Consider the following 21,576-nt stretch of genomic DNA (forward strand, 5'->3'; position numbering starts at 1 on the left):
TGATAGGCCTTGTAGATCCAGACTGTAAAGTACCAATTAGGTAGGAGAATATAAATATATATTTAAATTAAAGATTGTAAGTATAATTTCAGACTTTCTTTTCCATTCCAAAAGCAAAAAAACCTCTCTGCTCTGCAAATGAATTCTTATAAATCTAGAATCATTCCAAGTGATTCCATAAATCACCTTGGGATGACATGCTATAGCAATAACCAGAAACAAAGGGAATGTCACAGAGACAGAAAAGTCACTACAGTCTTTTCCTTAACTCATGAGCAGAATTTTAACAAGGAGATTCTACAATTGTTTAGCACCCCTTTCTAGATCACAGACAGCTGAGTCAGGTCAGTGTACTGTTTTTCAGGGCTTTTTTTTTTTTTAAAAAAAAGTACATTGTCATATGAAACTATAATGTTTTGAAAATCATAATAACAAGGACCTAAAACATATTTTCATGAAGATGTACTAACGTGCTTTCAACATTTAATTACTGACACCTCATAAAAAATGCCAGCAGTCCAAGGAGAGCTTAGTTACTGTCATAGATCGACGGTTGCAAGTACAAGCTCAAAATCAAGAATTTTTAAACTGATCACAGAAGTTAATGACTTCCGAAATTTTCCTTGAATCACATCTCAGTGATACACAGCTCATTGGCCCTCTCTCTTTTAAAAGCAATTGGGTATCACAGCATAGTTAGCCATGGCTCCTACATGTATAAGAAAAAAGCCTTCGAGGATGGTTTAGAAAGTAAAAGTGCAATGCAAACAAAATTATCTAGGTCTTAGTCTTAATAGAAGCTATGCTTTGTTACACAGCATGCGGTAGACTGAGGAATAACACAATAATTATAAAACTACTACTTGAAATATTAATACATGATTTTTTAATGGTTTTAGTAGGAATCAGTAGGCAATGACTGAAAAACCATTAAAAATATGGATATTAAAAAGGGATCAAGTTGTGGGAATTGCATTCGAGAGAGAAGTAATGCCAAAAAAATCCTAGACATTAAAAATTTATATATACCTAACTAAATATTACCAATTATTACACAAAAGATTATGTATCGTGAAGATGGTAACAGAAATACTTAAGGGAAGTGATTCTAAAATGTGAACTTACAAAGGAAATATGACAGGTATAAAATTTTACATGAAATTTGGTACTTGATTTCAGCAAAAAAGTCCAACCAAACTCAGATCAACCAAGGTCAACTGAAAAAAAGGTGAAAATACTCAGCTCTGAAAATACACAGCTGTTAGATCTGTAACCTGTATTATTTTATGCTTTTCTACTGTATCTATTTCATTAGCTGTATTCCAGTAAGTTAAGGTTTTGATTTTCAAAAGCTTTGCAGTGTTTTTTGATTTTGAGAGTTCCTTCAGACTCCCTGCAGCAGCATTAAAACTTAACCATTTCTTGTTACTAATCTAAAGAGAAGTTGGCCTAATTAATATTGGTAAGTGATTAAAATTGATGAGTTAGTTAACATGACACTGCTGATGATGTTGGCTCCAAAGATTTACTCAAAAACTGAACACAAAGCATGAATGATAGATAGGCTTCTCTAAGACATTTGTTCTGTTTTATTGTTTTCCTGTTTTGAACCACTGCACTTAAAATATGTAAGGTGCCTAATGGAAGAACAACTTTATAGGCAAAAATATGATAGGACTGGGGAGTGAGTTGAGATGTACTCTGTAAGGATGTGGTGCGTGTTCCCAGTATGGGAAACAACTTGGGGACACAACATGATGGAGGAGGGATGAGGGCACTAAAAGAGAGATGAAGCAAGAGAACTAGCAAAAACTCAAGACACATTAACTGAAGGCATTGTCTGGAGGAACTTCAAAGCAATCTATGAGACTCTGCAGACATCACCATCTGCCACATACTTCTAAAGATTTGAGCTCTCAAGGGGCTATTTCCTGCAAGATATGAACATCTTCACCGAAGAGATTAGAGATACATCATGAACTATCTCATCCTGACCATTTATCATGATAAACCTGCCAAGTGCATTAAATTTGCATAAAAGGATGTGGTTGCCTTTAATAAGCTACCTATTTCTCGATTTCTCAGTGACAAAAAATGAATTGAAACATATTTAGTAAGAGTGCTGCGACTAATCGTTGAGCAAACAGTCTTTCACAGAATTGCCACACTACAATCTAGCTCCAAGATTTTGTAAATGTGTTTTCTCATTCATAGCATAAGTTTAGGTTGTCGGCTATTACAACATTGTGCATCTCTCTAAATGAAGGAGAAATGCCAATTTAAACTTGTTAAAAAAAAAAAACAAACAAGTCTCTTACAGTGTCACTTAAAAGGAAAAACCCACAGCATTGGTATTTTGAATGACAATCAGTGGCGGAATCATCTGTATTCATTGCTGTTCCCTGTATCAGCAGTGGAGGTTCTGGGTGAAACTTCGACTAATTTCACTTTTCTTTAAGTTTTTATGCTGACATGTCTAACATTTTCATGTGTACGTTGTGACAACACCCAAAGGGAAATCCTGAAGGATATTCAAATCTTTGTAATCTAGTGAACATTTGTTGATAAATAATATATTAGCTTTTCACCAAGTTATTACTTCAGTATAGTTTTTTAGATACATCCTGGGCAACTTTTAAATGTAGCTTATCAAGGTACTGGAAGTTAACTAAGTAAATCGTCTTCACTAGAGGACATTATCCAATCCTGAACTTTCACGTCAGGTCACAACAAATTTCAAAAAGTCCTTTTAAAGACACTGTATGCTGCCTCAGCAAACCCTTCTGCTTTTACTGTTCCCTTTGGGTTAGTACTGTCTATAAAAATGGTATTTAAACATTCGTTCTGTTCATGGTCAGTCAGATTGGTATATTTGCTGGCAAGTCACTTCTGAAATCCTTTCCCTTCCTAAAGCTAATTTTCACTATTTACTGTATTATTCTCCTATTTCCCTGAACCCAAAAGTAAAGAATGGAAAACTCTGGTAAAACTCACAATGGGAAGTATACCTTGAATGCACCAATTATCTGCAAGTGTGCATCCTTTTTTCCTTCCACTTTCCTCAAAATGACATGCTTTCCAAGTAATTCTTTCCAGATATTGTGTTCAGAGTCTCCAGTAAAATCAGTAAGCCACAGACAAAATCATGAATACATTTTACAAGAGGGTTTCTGTGGGATGGAGGGGACTCGGCCTCAGCTGAAGCACTCTACCTGGTAATGAGCTCCTCTTTCCACCAGCCACTTTAAATAGGATTTACAATCTTCCTCCAAAACTCCTGTAATACTCTAGGTTAATACACGAGATCTCACCCCCTCTAGTGACTGGTCCCCGTGAGAATAGGATGCAGTTACTTACTGATGGTTAACACGAGCCATTCCATTCCCTCAGCTTTTGCTTTTGACCCTGAGAATCCCCGGTGCTGCGCTCACTGCTGACCCGGGTGCCGGCGTGCGGCGGCGCTGCCATGCTGCACGCGCTCTGCTGGAGGCTCCTCCAGCGGGAACCCCGCCACGGTCTTCTCCTTCCCTGAGGGCCATCTGCAAGTACTTGATTAACAAGACCGGCCTACACGATTCTTTAGTTTAAAAATTAGATGTATTGGCTGAAAGAGGAGCAAGACACAGAAGTGTGTTTCCAAAGCGACAATAAGAGCCTGCAGTCTGGAAAAATTAGGCCCCAACACAACAGTAGCCTTGTTCAGACATGGCCGCTCCCTTCCAGGTGCGGGGCTGCCTTGTGGAAAACCTGACAGCACTCCAGCTCAGACCTTTCCTTAACCGACCTCCAAAAAAGCCCAGAGGCAGCGCTGCCTGTTGCCCAAATGTCCGTCTTTAACGATCTATTTACAGTCTGCCCGGTACTGTGGTGACAGAGCACCTCAGAGGCTTTAATCCCCTAGTCGTGCCCCCGCTCCCTCCACAGGCTCCAGGGGCGCCGGGGACCTGAAGAGAATTAACAGAGTTTGTGGAAACGCCGCCGACTTCTGATGAGGCCTGGGCTACTGGCCTAACAGCCTCCTTCCCCCTCCAAAAATATTACATGATTACAACCGCAAGCTAATAATAAAAACCCATGTCCTTCGATGAGGGTGCAAGTAGGGGGTTATTTGAAAGTGCGTAGCTAGAAAATTTCAGGCCATCACACTTGAACTGAAGACTCCAACACAGCTGCATCTCAAAGGCACGGTGTATAGAAAGCAGATAAATGCAGTGGTGAAGCATTTTCTGTGAGAAGCCACAAAAGAACTGAAGAGTCTTATCTTTGGTAAAGACCTGGTGAAGTCTTTCTATCCCTGCAATAAATAAATAAACTGACGTTCACCACAGTCACAGAATCACAGAATCAGTACGGTTGGAAAAGACCTGTAAGATCATCGAGTCCAACCTGAAAAAAAAAAAAAAAAAAAAAAGGAAAAAAAAAACACAACACCAAAAAACCCCACAAAAAAAAAAAAAAAAAAACACAAAACCCACGCCACACAACAACAATAACAAGGCACAACCCACCCAACACCACACAGCACCATGTCCATCAAGCTACATCCCACAATGCCACATCCACACGCTCCTTGAATACCTCCAGGGAGGGTGACTCTACCACCTCCCTGGGCAGCCTATTCCAATGTTTCACTACTCTCTCAGTAAAGAACTTTTCCCTAATGTCTAGCCTGAACCTCCCCTGTCGCAACTTGAGGCCATTTCCTCTAGTCCTGTCACTAGTCACTTGGGAGAAGAGACCAACACCCACCTCTCTGCAACCCCCTTTCAGGTAGTTGTAGAGAGCGATAAGGTCTCCCCTCAGCCTCCTCTTCTCCAGGCTAAACAACCCCAGCTCCCTCAGCCGCTCCTCATAAGACTTGTGTTCCAGACCCCTCACCAGCTTCGTCGCCCTTCTCTGGACACGCTCCAGCACCTCAATGTCCTTCTTGTAGTGAGGGGCCCAAAACTGAACACAGGATTCGAGGTGCGGCCTCACCAGAGCCGAGTACAGAGGCACGATCACCTCCCTGCTCCTGCTGGCCACACCATTTCTGATACAAGCCAGGATGCCGTTGGCCTTCTTGGCCACCTGGGCACACTGCTGGCTCATATTCAGCCGGCTGTCGATCAACACCCCCAGGTCCTTTTCTGCAGGGGAACTTTCCAGCCACTCATCCCCAAGCCTGTAGCGTTGCCTGGTGTTGTTGTGGCCGAAGTGTAGAACCCGGCACTTGGCCTTATTGAACTTCATCCGGTTGGCCTCAGCCCATCGATCCAGCCTGTCCAGATCCCTCTGATCCCTCCAGATCCCAGTCGTCGCCTTCCTTGCAATTCCTCTACAATTACATGGTGGGGTCCCAGCTTTCTAGCCCAAATCACTTTACCACGCAACTATTTGTGTTGCGAGAGCTTTCTTTAATGGATTCATGCTCAAAGCTTAAAAGGCAAGCTGCGATACCCATTTCAATATTTAAAAGCATAAATAAAAATCTTAATAGATTCCAGATGTTTCATTTCCTCCAGCCCTTGTCAATGACTGAGTTGGTAACGATGTAGATGATTTTTTAAGATCAGTGGTCAGTTTGATGCTGAAAAAGGTTTAGATGACCGGGAAATTCAAATGCAACTCCTAGAAATAAATAAATCATTAAGTAGATGCAAGGGAGACAACTATGAATGCAAGTGGCTGTTATTTTGTAAACTTATTTTATGGCCTGAAATGCACCCAAAGGTTTTAAATGCAACTGAGTGTGAAACAGACAGTAACATTTTGTCAACATATATAAAACCTTGTAGAGATGTTTATTTCAATCTCATTTTCTTAGCAAAAGAACTCCGAATGTGAATACAAATAACAAACTGAAGGAATCCATACTTTAAGGGAGATATAACAGTGCTGGTGCTGTTGAAGCTAATGAAGAATTTGCTATTTATTTCAGCAGAACTCAGATTTGCTAGCTCCATCCATTTTTCACTTATTAAAGCAGCAAGTTACTGTTTACTATACCAAATAAAGCACTCTACAGAAAGCATGTCTACACAAACAAGCTGCTGGGCCCAGTAACTGAGGCCATGCTGCCAAGCACACAAGTTCACAACTGTAATGAGCGGCTCAATTCTTTCACTCTGATTTTTACAGGGAGAAGTCCTTAGTCTCCTAAATGAAAGCAATCAGGGAGGAGGGGTTTGAAGTCCAGATTTAGCTTGCACAGACCCATGATGTGTGCACTTGACGTCATAAAAATGCTGTAAGTCTGCCAGGTCAGCAGCCACAAACCCCACATGCTGCCAGTCGCAGGCTGAGCAGACACTAAAAGGCTATGAATTTCATTTAATCATCTCCTTTCCCCTTCCCGGTAAAGCAGTAGAGGCTAGCAGCTGCTGAAGAAAAACGTTGAAAAATATTAACTATGAATGCCCAGGATTTGGTTTTGATTGGTATTAAAACCAAACAAATGAAGAACAAACCTAATAATAACTAACAAATTTTGTAAGATTTGTTAATACATGCAACAACGTAGGCTTCGGAGTCCACTTTCGAGGAGTGTGTGGATAAGCTCAGCTAAATGATGTACTTCATAGAGCCCGCCAGATCTACCTACTATTCTGCTAATTTATGGGCAATACATTTCTCTCTAGCTAAATTTCTGACTGAGAAAAATTTCACTCCCTTTCTGTTATTTGTTTTGCTACACAGTATTCCCTTAATAGCGAGTGCTGCTTCTTCTTAAGCATGCTTTCTATTATTCCTTTGGCATTTGTGAAATGATAAGTGCAAACATAATCTAAGCCCCTGAACATGCGGTTTTATCACACAGCCAACTATGGACAACACTTAAAAGCTGAATATGCCCTTCTAGTCCTTTTAAGGTGCCTTGAATTCATCTCTAAGAACTAAGTCACCTAAAATTGCTAAACCCATTAGAATAGGAAGGTTCCACAAAACAAATTTTTGCCGAATCAGCTTTTGCACCTTCTTCTAGCACCTGTATATACAGGGCCAAATGCGCATTTCATGGACATAAACAGGAAAGCTTTGCATGGGATGAGGAGCTGCAGTTACAAGATCAGGCTGAAACAAACCTAGGAAGCTTGTGATAGAGAAAAAGTTTTGTTTTGTTTTTTTTTAAATTACAACAGCATCATTGGCCCACAAACTATGTTATTTGCAATCATGCATCTATGTGCCATCAATCTCTACGGAAGGGAAAGACTGCTGGGCTGAGGTCTCAATTTATGTTCCTCAGTTGACTCTTACAATCACACTCAGTGTTCTCAAGCTTAGTGCAGCTATTCTGGTAACAAAATTTACACACCAGGTGGGTTTATCCAAGTTCCCATGGTCCTAATAGTTTCATATACTTCCTAATAATAATCTTGAAAATTATATAGGTAATTGTGTTTCTAAAAAGCCACCTTCAGCAAAATCAGGAGAGTTCTTTCCCCTCAACAGGAAAAATATTTTAATAAAGTAACTAGTATACACCTATAAAAATGGTGAGAAAAAACTATTGAAAAAATCCAACTTTTTTTAACACTGCATCTAAAGACAGCATCAAACAAAGCTAAAGGAATTCTGGGGTCCACATATGACGAAAGGTCCCATAATAGGATGGGCACTGAGCAGGATAAGGATCCCTTGGTCCTGCAATACTGCAATCCAGATGAGGCATTAATATTCATATTCTAGACAGTGATTAGAAAGGAGGGTCTAGCTCCTGTGCAGGGGTGGGCCTAACCCAGCAGAGGTGCAGTGAACTGCTTCGCCTCCTTACTGAAATTCAGTCCATCTAACTGATACTGCAGAAGGCAGTAGGGTAATGAAATAGAGCAGAGATCATTTCAGTACTTTTGCCCGTCTATGCTCTCCTGGTCCTGACCAATGTATAACACCTCACAGGACTCCACTCTTTCCAACTTCAAGCAGTCTCAGGAATGATTTAAGTTTCTGTAATATGGTAATCATTAAGATATTGCTATTAGATCACCATTCAAAAATGTATCAAGACTGTGACTACCTTCATTTGTGTAACACCAAAAATGTTTTAGTTTTGCTTAAGGTAGCCCAGTTTCTTTCAAAATGACAATTTAAACAGCATCTTTCCCTCAGAACAAGAATAAAATATTTACAACTCCCTCATTTATTTGCAAGCAAATACAGGTAACGTCTGTTAAAAAGCAAAATCCATTAGACACTGCGTGGTTTTGGTACTGTAAGTAGTCTCCAAAAGGCGACAGATGTGGGGACGGGGGAGGGGGGAGTTGTTTTTCTCCTTTTAATATTCAAAGTGGGTCTGTTCTCACTGGCTAATTAAATCAGTAGAGTGCAAACAATAAAAGAAAAAATAAGTGTTGCCTTTCTTCCCTAGAACAACCTCTCTGGTTCATCTCTACTTCTTTAGTACAAGAACTTATTTATTATGAGAATTTACAATATTCCCTCCCCAAATTCTCATGAAATAAGATACATATTCCACAGTGCCAGTTCCCATCAAGAAGAATATGCTTTTCCTGTGGAATTTAAGATAAGATAGTCTTTCTCCACTGTTAAGAGAAAATGGACTTGGAATGAGCTTCTTTGATTGATGTGAAACTACTGAAGAATCACACTAAAAAAGTGATAGATTTAATAACAATATCAGATGTACAAATCAACCAGCAGAATGCTGCCCTAAAACATATTTGTACTTTCTTGGCAAAGCCAGTAGGTTTGCACGGGTGTGCTGAATTATTTGAGAAATAACGAAATGTGTTAATAACATTAAACAGTCATCTTCCAAGAACCTACAGTATTATGGTATTTTCTAGTCATATAATTCTTTGTAGTGCATAAATACATGTAATATCAATTAAAACATGTTGATTTGTGAAATCAAAATGAATGTGGTATATTTAGATTTGGTTTTGATAGTATTCTAAATACTACTATCTACTTTTAGCCTTTAGTTAGTTACAATACATAGTACAGTATTAAAAACAAGCTGCGGATACAGAGCACAACTCAACTGTGCTAGCACTGTACAAGAACACAGAAGGTGGTCTCAGCCCCAAGAATCTTATAAAAAATGTAATGCTACGAAGACAGGGTTGTCTATGAGCATCAGTAGTCACCTAACTTCAAGAGCATAAAGCTCAGCAAAGGATCAAAATACCTATGGATGAAATAAGGTAGATAGCATGCCCTGAGCCCTGTGCTGCTACTGCTTCCCACACCAGCAAGTTAAATGCAAGTTTGGGCATGTACATCTGTGTATTATGTTTAAGTGACAACACTGTGGACGTACCTGAAGATAAGCGACACTGGAGGGATGCAGACCTCTTGCATCGTAATGGAGTGTATTCAGTAATAAGTCAGCATTTGGCAACAGAAGGCAACCCTTTCAGCCCAGTTGTTGCCAAGTTTTTGAAAGCGTCGGAGCCAAGGAAAGTGTTATGGGACATAATGCATGAGTTTACGGGAAAGTCCTCTGAAACGCTCAGGATCATCATGGAAGAAAACATGGACGTGCTTGTTTGAAGATGTAACAAGTGACAATCAAGAGACTTGTGTAAGGTACTGCAAGGTCCTGAGCCTTTATGGATGCAGAGCTCCTTCTCAGCTCCATGCATTATTGGCCCAATTTTAAGTTTATTGATGATTTCTCAGCAAAATACAGCTTGATCGCAGTTAATGATTTATCCACAGCTGAAACACTGACCTATTTAACCCCAAATTCAGGGGTTTACAGAGTTGCGTGCCCATTGCCAAATGTTCACTGTATCTTAGTTACTTTTAGCTCTGCTACTGTTTTAACACACTCAGCACCAAAAAGTACTTCACTCCCTTCAAGCGTTCTTCTGGTTAACCAAATTAATGGTTGCAAACAACTGAAGTATTTACTCTGTACTGCAGCCAAAACAGTGTTTCTTTACATAATCTGAATGATGAGCAAACACCAGAGCACTGGAGATAAGAGCAGCAGGTCAGACTTAGCGAAATGATGCCCCATCTTATGACCCTTCACAGTAAAATACATAATATAAGGACCCGGAACAGAAATGAGCCCACTACCACTTAATTTAAGTGTATCTTGAAAACATAGTAAAGTAACCTAGCAAAGAGATTTCTGTTGATAGTTGTGTAAGAGGGCATTTATCAATACCCATTAACCTCTGTATTTTACCTGTTAGTTTTCTAAAAGACGCTTGTGTTGCCTGGTAAGCCACAAGGTGTCACAGTGGCTCAACTGGTAGGATTCTTGTCAGTCTAGACACGCAGGTTGTGGCTTCAGGTTGCATACCAGTGCTAACACCGCTCTGTACGAGGAAGCCTGTGCTACGCTGCGTATTTAGAAGTGCAGCCCTTTGGATGAAACAATCAGTCAAGGTGTAACTCAGTTGCTTCAGGATGCTCTTGATGTGGCTGTTAAATAATCTTACAGCACTGTCAGAGAAGAGATGTACTTGGTACGCTGGCATCTTGACCGATCTTTTTACTTTGCATTATTAACCCCGACAGAGTGTTAAGAGGTACTGAAAAGAGCTGAGCTAATCATTCACATCAAATAATAAGTGTTATGAATTCCACTTCGTTCTGCTCAGAGTTGCTAGGAATTAATAACAATTTATTTGAATGCATTAATTATTCAAATTTAAGACATATTTTTGCTCATCTTTCGTAACAAGCAGTGTGCTGTAAGCAGGTAATATTCTGCTAAGACTATATGCTGTGTTTGGTCATATATTGTGTGTTACTGTTTCACATCCTTCACTGGATGAGCACAGATGGAGCTAGAGCTTAAAATGCCAGGAAGCTTTGAATTTTTTCACCAATTCTTTCTTATTACATTTTTCTAAAGTAACTGCATGGTAAGCAGTGCCTTGTCCCATGAAAAAAATACGCACATACATCATATTTACTGACCTGTAATTTTCCCATTGCCACCAGTCATTGCCGTTAATTTGCTTTACATTCATACACTAGTCAGTCCTCACTGCAAAACAATCAGATTCTTCTCTGGTGTATTTAATTTCCAAGTATCATGGTTCTATCTGGAAGGTTTTGGAAACTCAAAACAGGAAACACTGCCTCTCAGCTTAGCCCATATAAAATAAGCAGCTTCTTTCCAGAATGCTTAGCAAATTGAAATTTGCATTCTGCAATTATTTGTAAGAATAAAACTCCATTGATCAAACATTCACAGAAATGCATAAAGAGCATGAGCATAGCCAAAGCAAATTCACTGTTAAACTCAAGTGAATAGTCATGGAAATTTTGTGTGTAGTATTTGTTGCACTCAGGTAATGAACCTTTACCCAGTGCGTTGGCTTTTCATGTCCCATTATTCATGCCAACACATTCATTAAAATGGGCCTATGCTTTTTAACATAATCAGCAATGTGCATAGGTGTGGCCGTCAAAGAGTTATTACCATAGTTTACAGGCATGCTGTTCATAAATACAAGCAGAACTCCAGTCAGTGCAAAATGCCAAGCTTCCCACAAAACATATGGTAATTTTTGCTCTGTAAAATGGATAGATGCACTATATAATGCATAATTGCAGCACATTATATTTGAACTTCTAATTGCTTAAAATGATACTTCAAAGCACATCAACAACATTATTACCTAATTACCCTAAGGGTTAACTGATACTGCAGTGATTAAGTCTAGGTAGAAGTGATAGAGCTATTGTATTGCCGTCATCTACTACAGCAAGTGGTATGGTTGGAAATGCACGCATAGAATCTATATCCTGTCAATGTTTTTAACATCGTGGTACGGTGAAGAAGAAAAGTGAAGAAATGCTGTCCGAGTACCAAAAGGAGGGAGGGACAAGATATTGAACAACTTCAACAAGAATTATTTTCATTTGCTCTGAAGGAATTATTTTACATCAGTTCCTTTACTTTCTCGTCACAATAACATTATTGTGATGTGAAATGGAGTAACATGGCAACATTTCTGGTACTTAAAGTGGATACAAGAATTATGGAAGATGGTGACACTGATTTGAAAAGGCAAATTACTATCAGAATATCAGGGGTGGAGTAAAACAGACACCGGTAGGCCTTCTTCCACTGCCACATAACCCACTCGTGAGACTTTTGTAAACTGCATGAAGAAAACATGGCATTCCAGATGCATGGCATTTCATGTTCCCTTTGTTCAACTGTAAAATAATATCCTGGTTGCAAACCTAGCGGCAAAGCAAGTTTCATGCCTGCCTTGCCAATGTCATCTGAAGCTGGAGGATCTCTAGTCCATAGAAGAGGAGATGTTTAGGAATGCTGGTGCTGCTGACTGCCTTCCTGAGGGATGGAGTACACTGAGGGTGCTTCAGCCTAAACAATAATAAAACTAAAAAGTTTCACTCCATTTACTTTCTTGTTTTCTGAGCATTTTCCTTTCTCCATGTGACTAATGTATAATGTGGTCATTAATATTTCAGAAATCTCTTTGTAACCTGCTCTAGGACAGATTGCAACTCTTTCATTCATACAATCTTCTGCTAATGGCTGAAGCAAAACTACACAACGGGAACAAGAATCACAATAAGGTACATGGAATTCTTTAAATATGCAATGTACTGGAAGTCCTAATTTTCTCAATTTACTACTTTAGAAAATAACCTAAAAATGCAGTTAGAAAAAATAAATGCTTGAAAGGCCAAAAGAAAAGTAAAAATAGCACGCTGCACAGGTGATGTAAGACTACACATAATAATACTCAAACGGGGACAATTGTTCTTCACAGGTATTTAGTTTTTGAAGAATGAGCACAGTTGATCTATTATTAGGTCTATTCTTGAGTCTGCCTTAATCAGGGGTTTCCAAATATGATTACTTTTACACACATACAATGTTTCATTTGCCCTCTGAATGCAACAGATAAGGCCATCCAACTAGCCCATGCAATTCTTCTGGATCATGAAGGATGCTCTAGTCTGCAGCTAGTGGTTGTGTAAAATGGCCGGGATCTGGACAGATATTGAATATGCTGTATGTGAGTAATCTGATGGCAAAACTATACCCAGAGATTAGATTTCCCCCTTCCCTTTTTAAACATACACACAAGTGGTACAGACAGATTTGAATGTTTCTGCTCAGCTAACTAGGCTTGGCAACTTGACTCTGTGGCTTAGAATCAGGAAAGATGGATATCAGCAGGTATTGCAGATCACGTGTGATAGCTATTACAGCAATGTTCTAATTTATTAGTTCCTTGGAAGGATGCAAAGACCCAACTATTTAGTTTGCAGGTAACCAGGCAGTAGATTTTAAGTACATTTAGAAACCTACATAAAGTTATGGCTTTACTGTGTCAGTTGTTTGTGACTCTGCCCTGGCCAAGCACCTGGATGTGAATATTGACAAAAACAAAGACCTTAGGGAGAAGTTCTAGTTTGAATCTTGTATTTTGGCTGTAGTAATCAGCATTATTCATAAAGAAGAAGTAGTCTGCTACACTTAAGTCTTGTGCTTCAAGTCTGTACGATGCAGACAGGGACACCACCCTGACCAGGAGTTCATCATGAGTATGTCTTCCTGACAACGGTGTATAAACAACAAGGTGGTGCCATGGGAACCTATGTCTCATGGAGAGGACAGCCTGCTCCTGTAAAATTTCTGGCCTTTGCAAAGACTCTACACTACCAACACTCTTGAGTCCTGAAGAGGTGATAGGCTTCAAAAGCCACCACGTCCTAGTTCACATTTAGTTCTGCACAGGTTTCATTCTTCCGGGTTGGTGATTTTTCACTAGCCCCGTAAGGCACGGAAGTGCCAGAGTTGTCTGCAGAAGCACCAGCTGTTCCCATACTGAGGTTTATGGTCCACAGGTGGCTCTAGTTGATCCCCGGTTACCTCAGGAGTACCAAGTGTACTATTTGGCTTAGATCAGTACCTTACAGGCTTTAGTTGAGAAAGGCATGGCTGTCCACCGCAATGTAATAGAAATGGAAACAGTATTCTGACCATAAAGTGCTTTCTCTCTGAAATTCTAACAGTAACCAAACACATTCGTCCTAGGGAAAAGAAAGACACAAGCCTAGGGAGAAGATTTCAGCCAGGGGTTTGAAGAGGTTTCTTTCACTACTATTTTTGCCTAATAAATAAAACCCGAGACCTGGCCAACAGGCCCTGCCCTACCAGTCTTTTTTGGAGACTAATCATCAGCCACTTTGGGGCAATCTTGTCCCTGCCAGGATCTCTCCTCTGAGGCTTCAGGTAGCCCAGAAACAACTTTTGGAAAAGAGCACCCAGCAAAACTGAGGATATAAGCTGGCCTGTTTACACAGCACAGTGCAGGAAAGAAAGCTCTTCTTGGGAGGAAGCAACCGAACAAAGTATCAGCACGGTTGGAATGCCTGTTTACAGCAGATATGCAACTTTTGGCAAAAAGATACAAAAAAATACCATTTGAAGTGAGGAGTCCAGCTGAAAATATTGCAATGAGTTTAGCAATCTACCCATACCATTTTTCTGTAAACAAAGAAAGTGTATGTACCAAAACCAATTTTTTTTTTAATCTGATCTTGCAATCCTACTGCAGGCAAAACTCCAGCTTAAATAAGAGCACAGGACTGGGCCCTTGTTATGATCTCTATTTTGCTCCTTCTCACCATTCAGAGGCTTCTATTTTTGAGACTGGATCTGCATAGTAAATCTTGTTTACATCAGGGAAAGACTGAGTTTAAGGTTTTTTAAGTGGATTTATGGTTTAAAGAGTAAAGAATGAAAAAGAGAAAAGGAAGGGTTGAAAAGGTTTCTTTATAGAAAATGATCTAGTAAGCATCAGAGTGATTTGCAGAGGAGATCCATTTTTACACTTTCACACTGACTTTCTCTTCCCCCTCACCAGCCCCTGCCCCCAAAAGCTCCCTGTTCCTTACACGTGCAGTTTACATTCTAGATTATAACTTTAGCAGAAAAAAGGCAGCAAGACATCCCTGATTGTAAGCTAAGGATCAGCATGGAAAGGAAGTGGAGTCTTTTTTTCCCTCCCCCAGCCTCCTAAGAATTGTTAGTTTGTAACAATTTTAATTGAAAACAGCTGCAACTGAAATTTATAAAAGGGATGAAAAACCTATATGAAATAAAAGACAATCAGTAAAAAGAGGCTTGAATCCATTTGGAAGTCAGTGTCTGCCTAAAGGAGTTCAAGGGTTTTCTTTTAAAACTGACCTTTTAGTTTCAGCAAAGCATTGTTTATAAGCACTCTTTTAAAATACTTTACTCATGTTCCTAAAATTGCTAAGTATTAGTATATTTGTGGGTGAAAGAGTATTTCCTCAAAAATAGTTTGAGACAGAAGTTTATGTGTCTTCCCCTCAACAAAACAAACTCATTGGACAAACTCAGACTTATGTACACAAGAGGAGAGATCTGTTTGTGATACTAAGTTGCTATGTGAACAAATGTGATGTCACAACATAGATTTTTATGACTAATCTATTAAAAATGCATCAGGAAGAAGAAGAAAAGATTATTTCATCAGATAGCAATGTCAGGAAGTAAAATAAGAGACTTCCATTAAACTGTAGAAATTTTGTTTTGCTTTGAATATTTGGTTGAATATGAATGTCTGTGTAAGCTTCCAGTTCATTTAGTAGCTTTTAAATAATCATAACATCCTCCTTTATTTTCCTTTTAATTTTCTTTACATCTTCTTCCATCATGAAATCTCTACTTTTGTTAAATTCACTATACAGTTTAATAGGAGTTTAATATGATTTGATTAAGCTGATTGTCTTTAAAACAAATATGATACTAATCAAGTTCTGTAGTCACCCTTAAAACACTGATCTCTTAGCCAGAAGGAAAGCTGTGTTCTGCATATAATGGTGATGTAAAGTATAACTCCTTGTAGTGACAGAGAGGTACAGGTGAATGTAATATATTGTGATACGCAAAAGTTCTAACAATACAGGGGACTAACTAAACAAGTGAAAGGCTTGATACATTTCTTTGATTATTGGTAATAAAGCAATGCCTCAAACTTTAAACTGTCAGCAACTTTAAGTGATCTGCGCACTGTAACGTTACTGAGAAATAATCATATACAAGATATAAATCTTTTGTTTTCTTTTAAGTGTGAGCAATTTCAAATGATTAAAAATGAGAACAGAAAAGGATTTACAACATCAAAGAGGAAAAGAGGCTTTTTTTCAAACACTGAGTTTTATGAAAACCAGAGAAAATATTTAAGCTAATTTACTTATGTTGTGTATGGCTACCTAGAACTTTAGAAACTGCTGATTATGCCACAACGGGATTGCTTTCCTGAAGTGTTAAACTAACACAGATATAAAAATATTAAGATAAACTGAGTTTGAGTGAATGGTAATGAAATCCTTAAAACCACAGACAGAGCAAGGAAACAGCCGCATTTTGGTTAACCAGAAAGTTAATCAGCTATGATAGAAGTAAATAAGATTTATCTTTGTATCTGCCAGAGATTATTAAACATTTAAATATTCATTTTACTACTTTTTAAAATCAAGATTGTTGATGCATTACAAAATGGCACTAGACACTCCCAAAGTATTATTAAGAAAGCACGTATTAATTTCCATCTAGAAAAAAGTATTACCAGATTAGATTTCTTTGAACAACTTTGAAGGAAGGTAAGGCGTTCCTGTACACTAGTTAGTAACTCAGACTCCCTAATTTACTCTAGATCACGTAAGAATTAGCTAGGTGGTGGACTTTTGCCAGTACTTACATCATAAAACCACCCCCTGCCTGGGTGTGATTGGAATTCTTCGCCTAAGACTGACCCTGAATTTAAAAAGGCAGTTGTAGGTTCTGCCTGAGAAGCCCATAAAGTTGTACGAAGTTTGGAGAGCAAAAGTTTGCACATCTAGCACAGGCTAGAGCTGCTAATTCTTTGCTTTCATGACTACCATTTCTTCCTAAAGAAAACAAGAAAAACAAAGATAGCCATGCCGCATCTAGATGACCTTTATTTATCACTCTGTACTTTCTCTGCTTAATACACTGAGCACATCCTTCACACCAGCTATTATTCCCTTCCACCTAATGCTGACACAAACCGGAGTGGAAGCAGTGGATTTCTCAGGGAGGGTCCCCAAGCACGGAGCCACTCTGAGGATGCATCTACCTCCCCCAACATACCGTAGACCCTGCTGCTAGGAGAGCAGGAGTAGAAATGGCATTTACCAGTGGATTCCCTAATGGTATCTCTACCAGCCCATTGCTTTTTTTGAATCATTTCTCACCTACCTGCAAGCTCTGGAGAGCAGCTACAGGACTTCACTACAAAGGTGGGGTCTACAGATGGAGGGGAGAAAACAGATAGACATGACATACAGACACTCCTTTCGTAGGCTCTCCATCCATCCTCTGTAAAGCTTAATTAAATTATGTACATTTTGCTCTGCCTTGGAACTTCCACCACTGCAAGGGACAGCAGAGAATCTGACTCTAAAGGACTATTAAGGACATTTTTACTTTGTAGGAAAACAGGAAAATCCCAAAGGCTTTCCAAGGATACGTCTGGGATAAGAGCTGTGGGTTCCCATTTTTTAGCGCATCCTTACTTGCCACTGCCTCTCTCCAGAAGTTGGGTCCAAGTAGAATCTGCCAGCTTGCTACCCCCAGTCTTTTGGAGAGTTTCTTTGTAATTCCTTTCCCCTTAAGCTGCTTTGCTTTTGCTCACCTACCCCCTGGGGCTCACAGAGTACAAGCAGCCTCCTTCAGAGACTAGTGCCTACATTATTTCAAAGACTGCCTGAAGAGAAACGTTCACGCAGTAAGCCTGTATCACCCACAGCACAAGCACATTCCTTCCATGACATACAGGGCTCCATCGGTCTGGATTCAAAAAATTCAGAGCTAGTTATACATGCTCCAGAAGCCTTCAGCTACCAATCCCAAACATGCTTGGAAGTGCGTAAAATTAATGTGAAACTTCCACTCCCAACCTGCCTCAGAAGCCAGCATGATTCTTTACAGGCTGTCCACACCTAGTCACTGTAAGTATCCCAGGAAACTAATTTAATTTTTTTTTATTAAGGAAGGTGTTTTAATTGGAGGATGAATGAGATGAGCTGAAGCTAGCTAGAAAATACATTTCAACAAACAACAATGCTTACAGCACAGGGATCAGAAATTAAAAAAACAGAGAACCAGAATGTAAACACTGAACAATCACAAGGCAAAAGTATTTTTACTCTGAGCAAATAAAAAGAAATGCTGGAGCATAAGGCCTTCATTAACTAAGCACTGTCTGTCGAAGTAAAATGCTGCTGAAACCTGTGGCAGTACTAGCAAGGAAGAGTAGGTTATCGCTTTTTGCCCACAACAATCCATGTGAATGTGCACAGCAAAAACTGCCATTAAATGCACTGAAGTCTAATTCAGTACACCTTAGCAACACAGGAGGGGGAAGTTGTTTCACAAGTCCCTCAGAAACTTTTCTAGAGTAATATTTGTAAAGGAGCTGCAGTCAGAAACTGGTCAATTATTAAAAGTACCACTAAAATAATACGTAAAAAGGCTAAATTACGACTGGCAGCTTTTGAGAACAGCTTATATATTAAACCCTGAAGGAATCACTTAATGATACGTATTTCTTCTTTTCACTTGAAAATGCCTAGAAATGATTACATTAATATGTACAGGAATGGAAGGAACAGAGTTGCAAGACACTGACAAATAAACAGCAGCAAACAAACCCCCCAAACCCCCTTGTTCTATCGAAATGGCAGTGACCCTCCGCAACCACCAACTTGGGGCAAAACTGACAAACAGTTGCCATGATTTTGGGAGCAATGAGCTGCTTGGAGTTTTTAGCCAGCACAAAGTGTATTTACCAATTACTCCACAGCAATGTTTTAAGACTAGCAGTGATAACAGTGTTAGAAAAGCAGTTACCCCATAGCGGTTACCCAATCAGAAAGCAGGTCACATCTCGTTAGCTGTATCATATACATTAAACGTCACAGATTCTCCATGGCTTAGCTGACAATTCAGGCATGTGTGTTTTATTTTATGACAACCTCATGTTCTCTTAAAGAATTACAATACGACAAACAGATCAATCTGAGATCCTTTACCATGCTTCATGGCTCGAATTTGGCAGATACCTGCCTCTATATAAAGCCATTCACTATAAAAGATTAATACTTTTTAAAAGTGTTTTCAGGGCACCACTAGTAAACTACTATGAAAAATCGCAGCACCAGGAATGTTTGCTGCACAAACACAGACACATGGGCAGAAAGGCAGCCTGATTCAGTCCACACAGTTTTCACTTCAACAGCCGAAAAAGTGTGCTCTATTTAACCACGTAAATAACAAGATGCAGCCTCCACTATTTTTTGTCTTTAAGTGACAAAAGTATTTCCCCTTCCCATTCAGCATATTCTTTGTGGTTGCTGATCTGGGTGTAGAAGCCAGGCTGTATAAACCACGAACAGATTATACAAAGCATAACCAACAGTGAACGTAGTTTACATTAATTGGGTACTTTTGACAGCTAAATGATAAAGTCATGAACCGATCATCTCTCTCGCTAAAAGCAACTGCATTCTAAATGTAAACATGAATTTCTCTTGTCGGTTGTCCTGAACATGTGTTCTTTAAGTGCAGCCTAGGAATAAGTTTTTAAAACTCTGCTCCTGTTTTCCGTTATCATTCATTTTTAACGAGTTTACAAAACAAAACCAGAGAAAGGTTCGTCTCTCCCCCTTAACCTGCCACATTTCTGAATTAGTTTTGTGCAAAACCTCAAGCGATACCTTGCAATATTGTAGCTGCAAATGCCAGCAGGACAGATCCTGAGCAAACAACACACTAAGGCAAAGAAATTTCCTGAGACCAGCATTATAATCAACCCTGAAGTGCTGTACTGTAATTTCAAGATTTCAGCCTAAGCTGGTATCTCCTCAAAGAGTTGCTCTGCGTGGAAACATAATGAGGGATTACCCAATTAAACTAGTAAATTAATTAGGGTTCGTGCCTGCATATACTGTACTGTCTAGTGGGACGCTTCAGCTGGAATTCGGGCTGAAACCTACCACGGTCCATGCACAGGAAAACAAGGCTGAGGGACTTACCTCCGTCCGCGACTGCAGCCTCTTGTTCATTTCATATATTCGGTACTCTGGTTGCACCATGTATGGTGTGTGTCTCCTATAAAATGGGCCAAAAGGAGAAGAATAGAAAGGGTCATGTGGTGTGCTGGACATCTTGCCTGCTTGCAGAGATTCAAGCTACACAGAGTATCATCAACATCCATACAGAGCACATGGGCTGTGTGTTCTTCACAGTACAAAGTAGCAGCGCGCACACACACACACACATCCAGGCTGCACGCACTGGCTGGGAACTGCTGTGGGAGCCCTCTATAGCAGGAGACGGGCGGGGGGGGGGGGGGGGGAGCGCACAGGCTCCAGAGAGAGAGAGCGAGACTGGATAGCTTCAGGCACCGCCGCTCGTTTTTAAAGCAGCAGTTTCTGGAGGGGTCATTTCCTGTCCACGCTGTAGACTAGTTCAAAAATATAATTTTCCTCTCCGCCTGACAGGGGTCTAAGGTTTGGGTTTAATTTTTCCCAGCCAGGACCCCTCAGGAACCTGGCAGCAAGGCTTGTTAGCATATAGGTGGTTTAAAAGCTGCCTGAGCCAATCACCCTCTGCGAGGAGCACGCTTGGGTAATGTCAGAAATGTGATTACTACAAAATACACAAACACAGGCCACGACGATCCCGGCCGCTTGCCGCTGGTGAGTCACCCGCGCCGAGACGCTTCCCTTCAGCGCAGCTCTGCCCGCTCCGAGCGCTTGTGCCGGTGCCGAGGCTTCGGCAGCCCTCGCCGCCCCGGCGGTGCCTTTGCGGGGTCTGCACCTCACATCAACGGTTTGGGGGGACGAAAGGGAGGGCGGCCCTGCGGCTGCACCAGAGGCGGGATGGCCGGGGAGCCTGCACAAAGGCATAACCTCCACGCACCACACTTCACACAATGGAGAGCAGTCAAATGCTAATAACAGAAACCTCCCGGAAAGATGTAAAAACACAAAGAGCCGGGTGGGAGGACGAGCCCCCCGAATACCTGCTGGCAGTCCCGCTTGCTGGGGGCTAGAAATAAACACAGGGGTGGTTTTAAAAGCAGCCATCCGGCTTAGAGGTGGCGGCTGCTAGGTAGGAGACTGGTCCCTATTTTCAGGATCATTCCTGTGCAGAAGTCCAGCAGCGGTTAGAGTACATTGCAAATGAAAGATATCCAAGGGGGTGGGGGGGGGGGGAGGCGGATCCGAGGGGGGAGGGAGAGGGCAAAGGGGCGGTAATCACCCTTTGGAGGTGAAGGATGAACTTTATCTGTTGAATCATACTTGCAGGAAAGTGCTGGGAGCAGATACCACGTGAACAAAAAGTCCTCAAAATATAGAGGAAACAAAATGGGCTCATCCGCTACATGGGAAAGTGCAAGGTTGAAGAGGGGAGCCTTCAAACTACCTGTACCAAAAAAGCCCTTGACGCACAGACGGGTCTTTACACACAGCTGAAAGTATCAGGCATTATTTACAGTACTGAATAAACGTAAAAACAACAATAAACAGTGCTGAATTAATCTCTCATGTAAATTCATT

General features: G+C 40.4%; 1 protein-coding gene across 7 annotated transcripts in view; it reads right to left on the minus strand.

Moving 5' to 3' along the window:
- The window catches only part of LDB2 (LIM domain binding 2), a 223,380-nt gene extending 203,110 nt beyond the window's left edge, over window positions 1-20,270 (minus strand). For all 7 annotated transcript variants that reach the window (XM_059817498.1, XM_059817496.1, XM_059817497.1 and 4 more), the window contains exon 1: window positions 20,047-20,270. In XM_059817498.1, the coding sequence (XP_059673481.1) occupies window positions 20,047-20,178 (132 nt within the window). In that variant the 5' untranslated portion in view covers window positions 20,179-20,270. The remainder of the gene's footprint in view (window positions 1-20,046) is intronic.
- Window positions 20,271-21,576: the final 1,306 nt, after the last annotated feature.

The sequence above is a fragment of the Gavia stellata genome, chromosome 5, assembly GCF_030936135.1.
Source record: "Gavia stellata isolate bGavSte3 chromosome 5, bGavSte3.hap2, whole genome shotgun sequence".
NCBI classification, from domain to species: domain Eukaryota; kingdom Metazoa; phylum Chordata; class Aves; order Gaviiformes; family Gaviidae; genus Gavia; species Gavia stellata.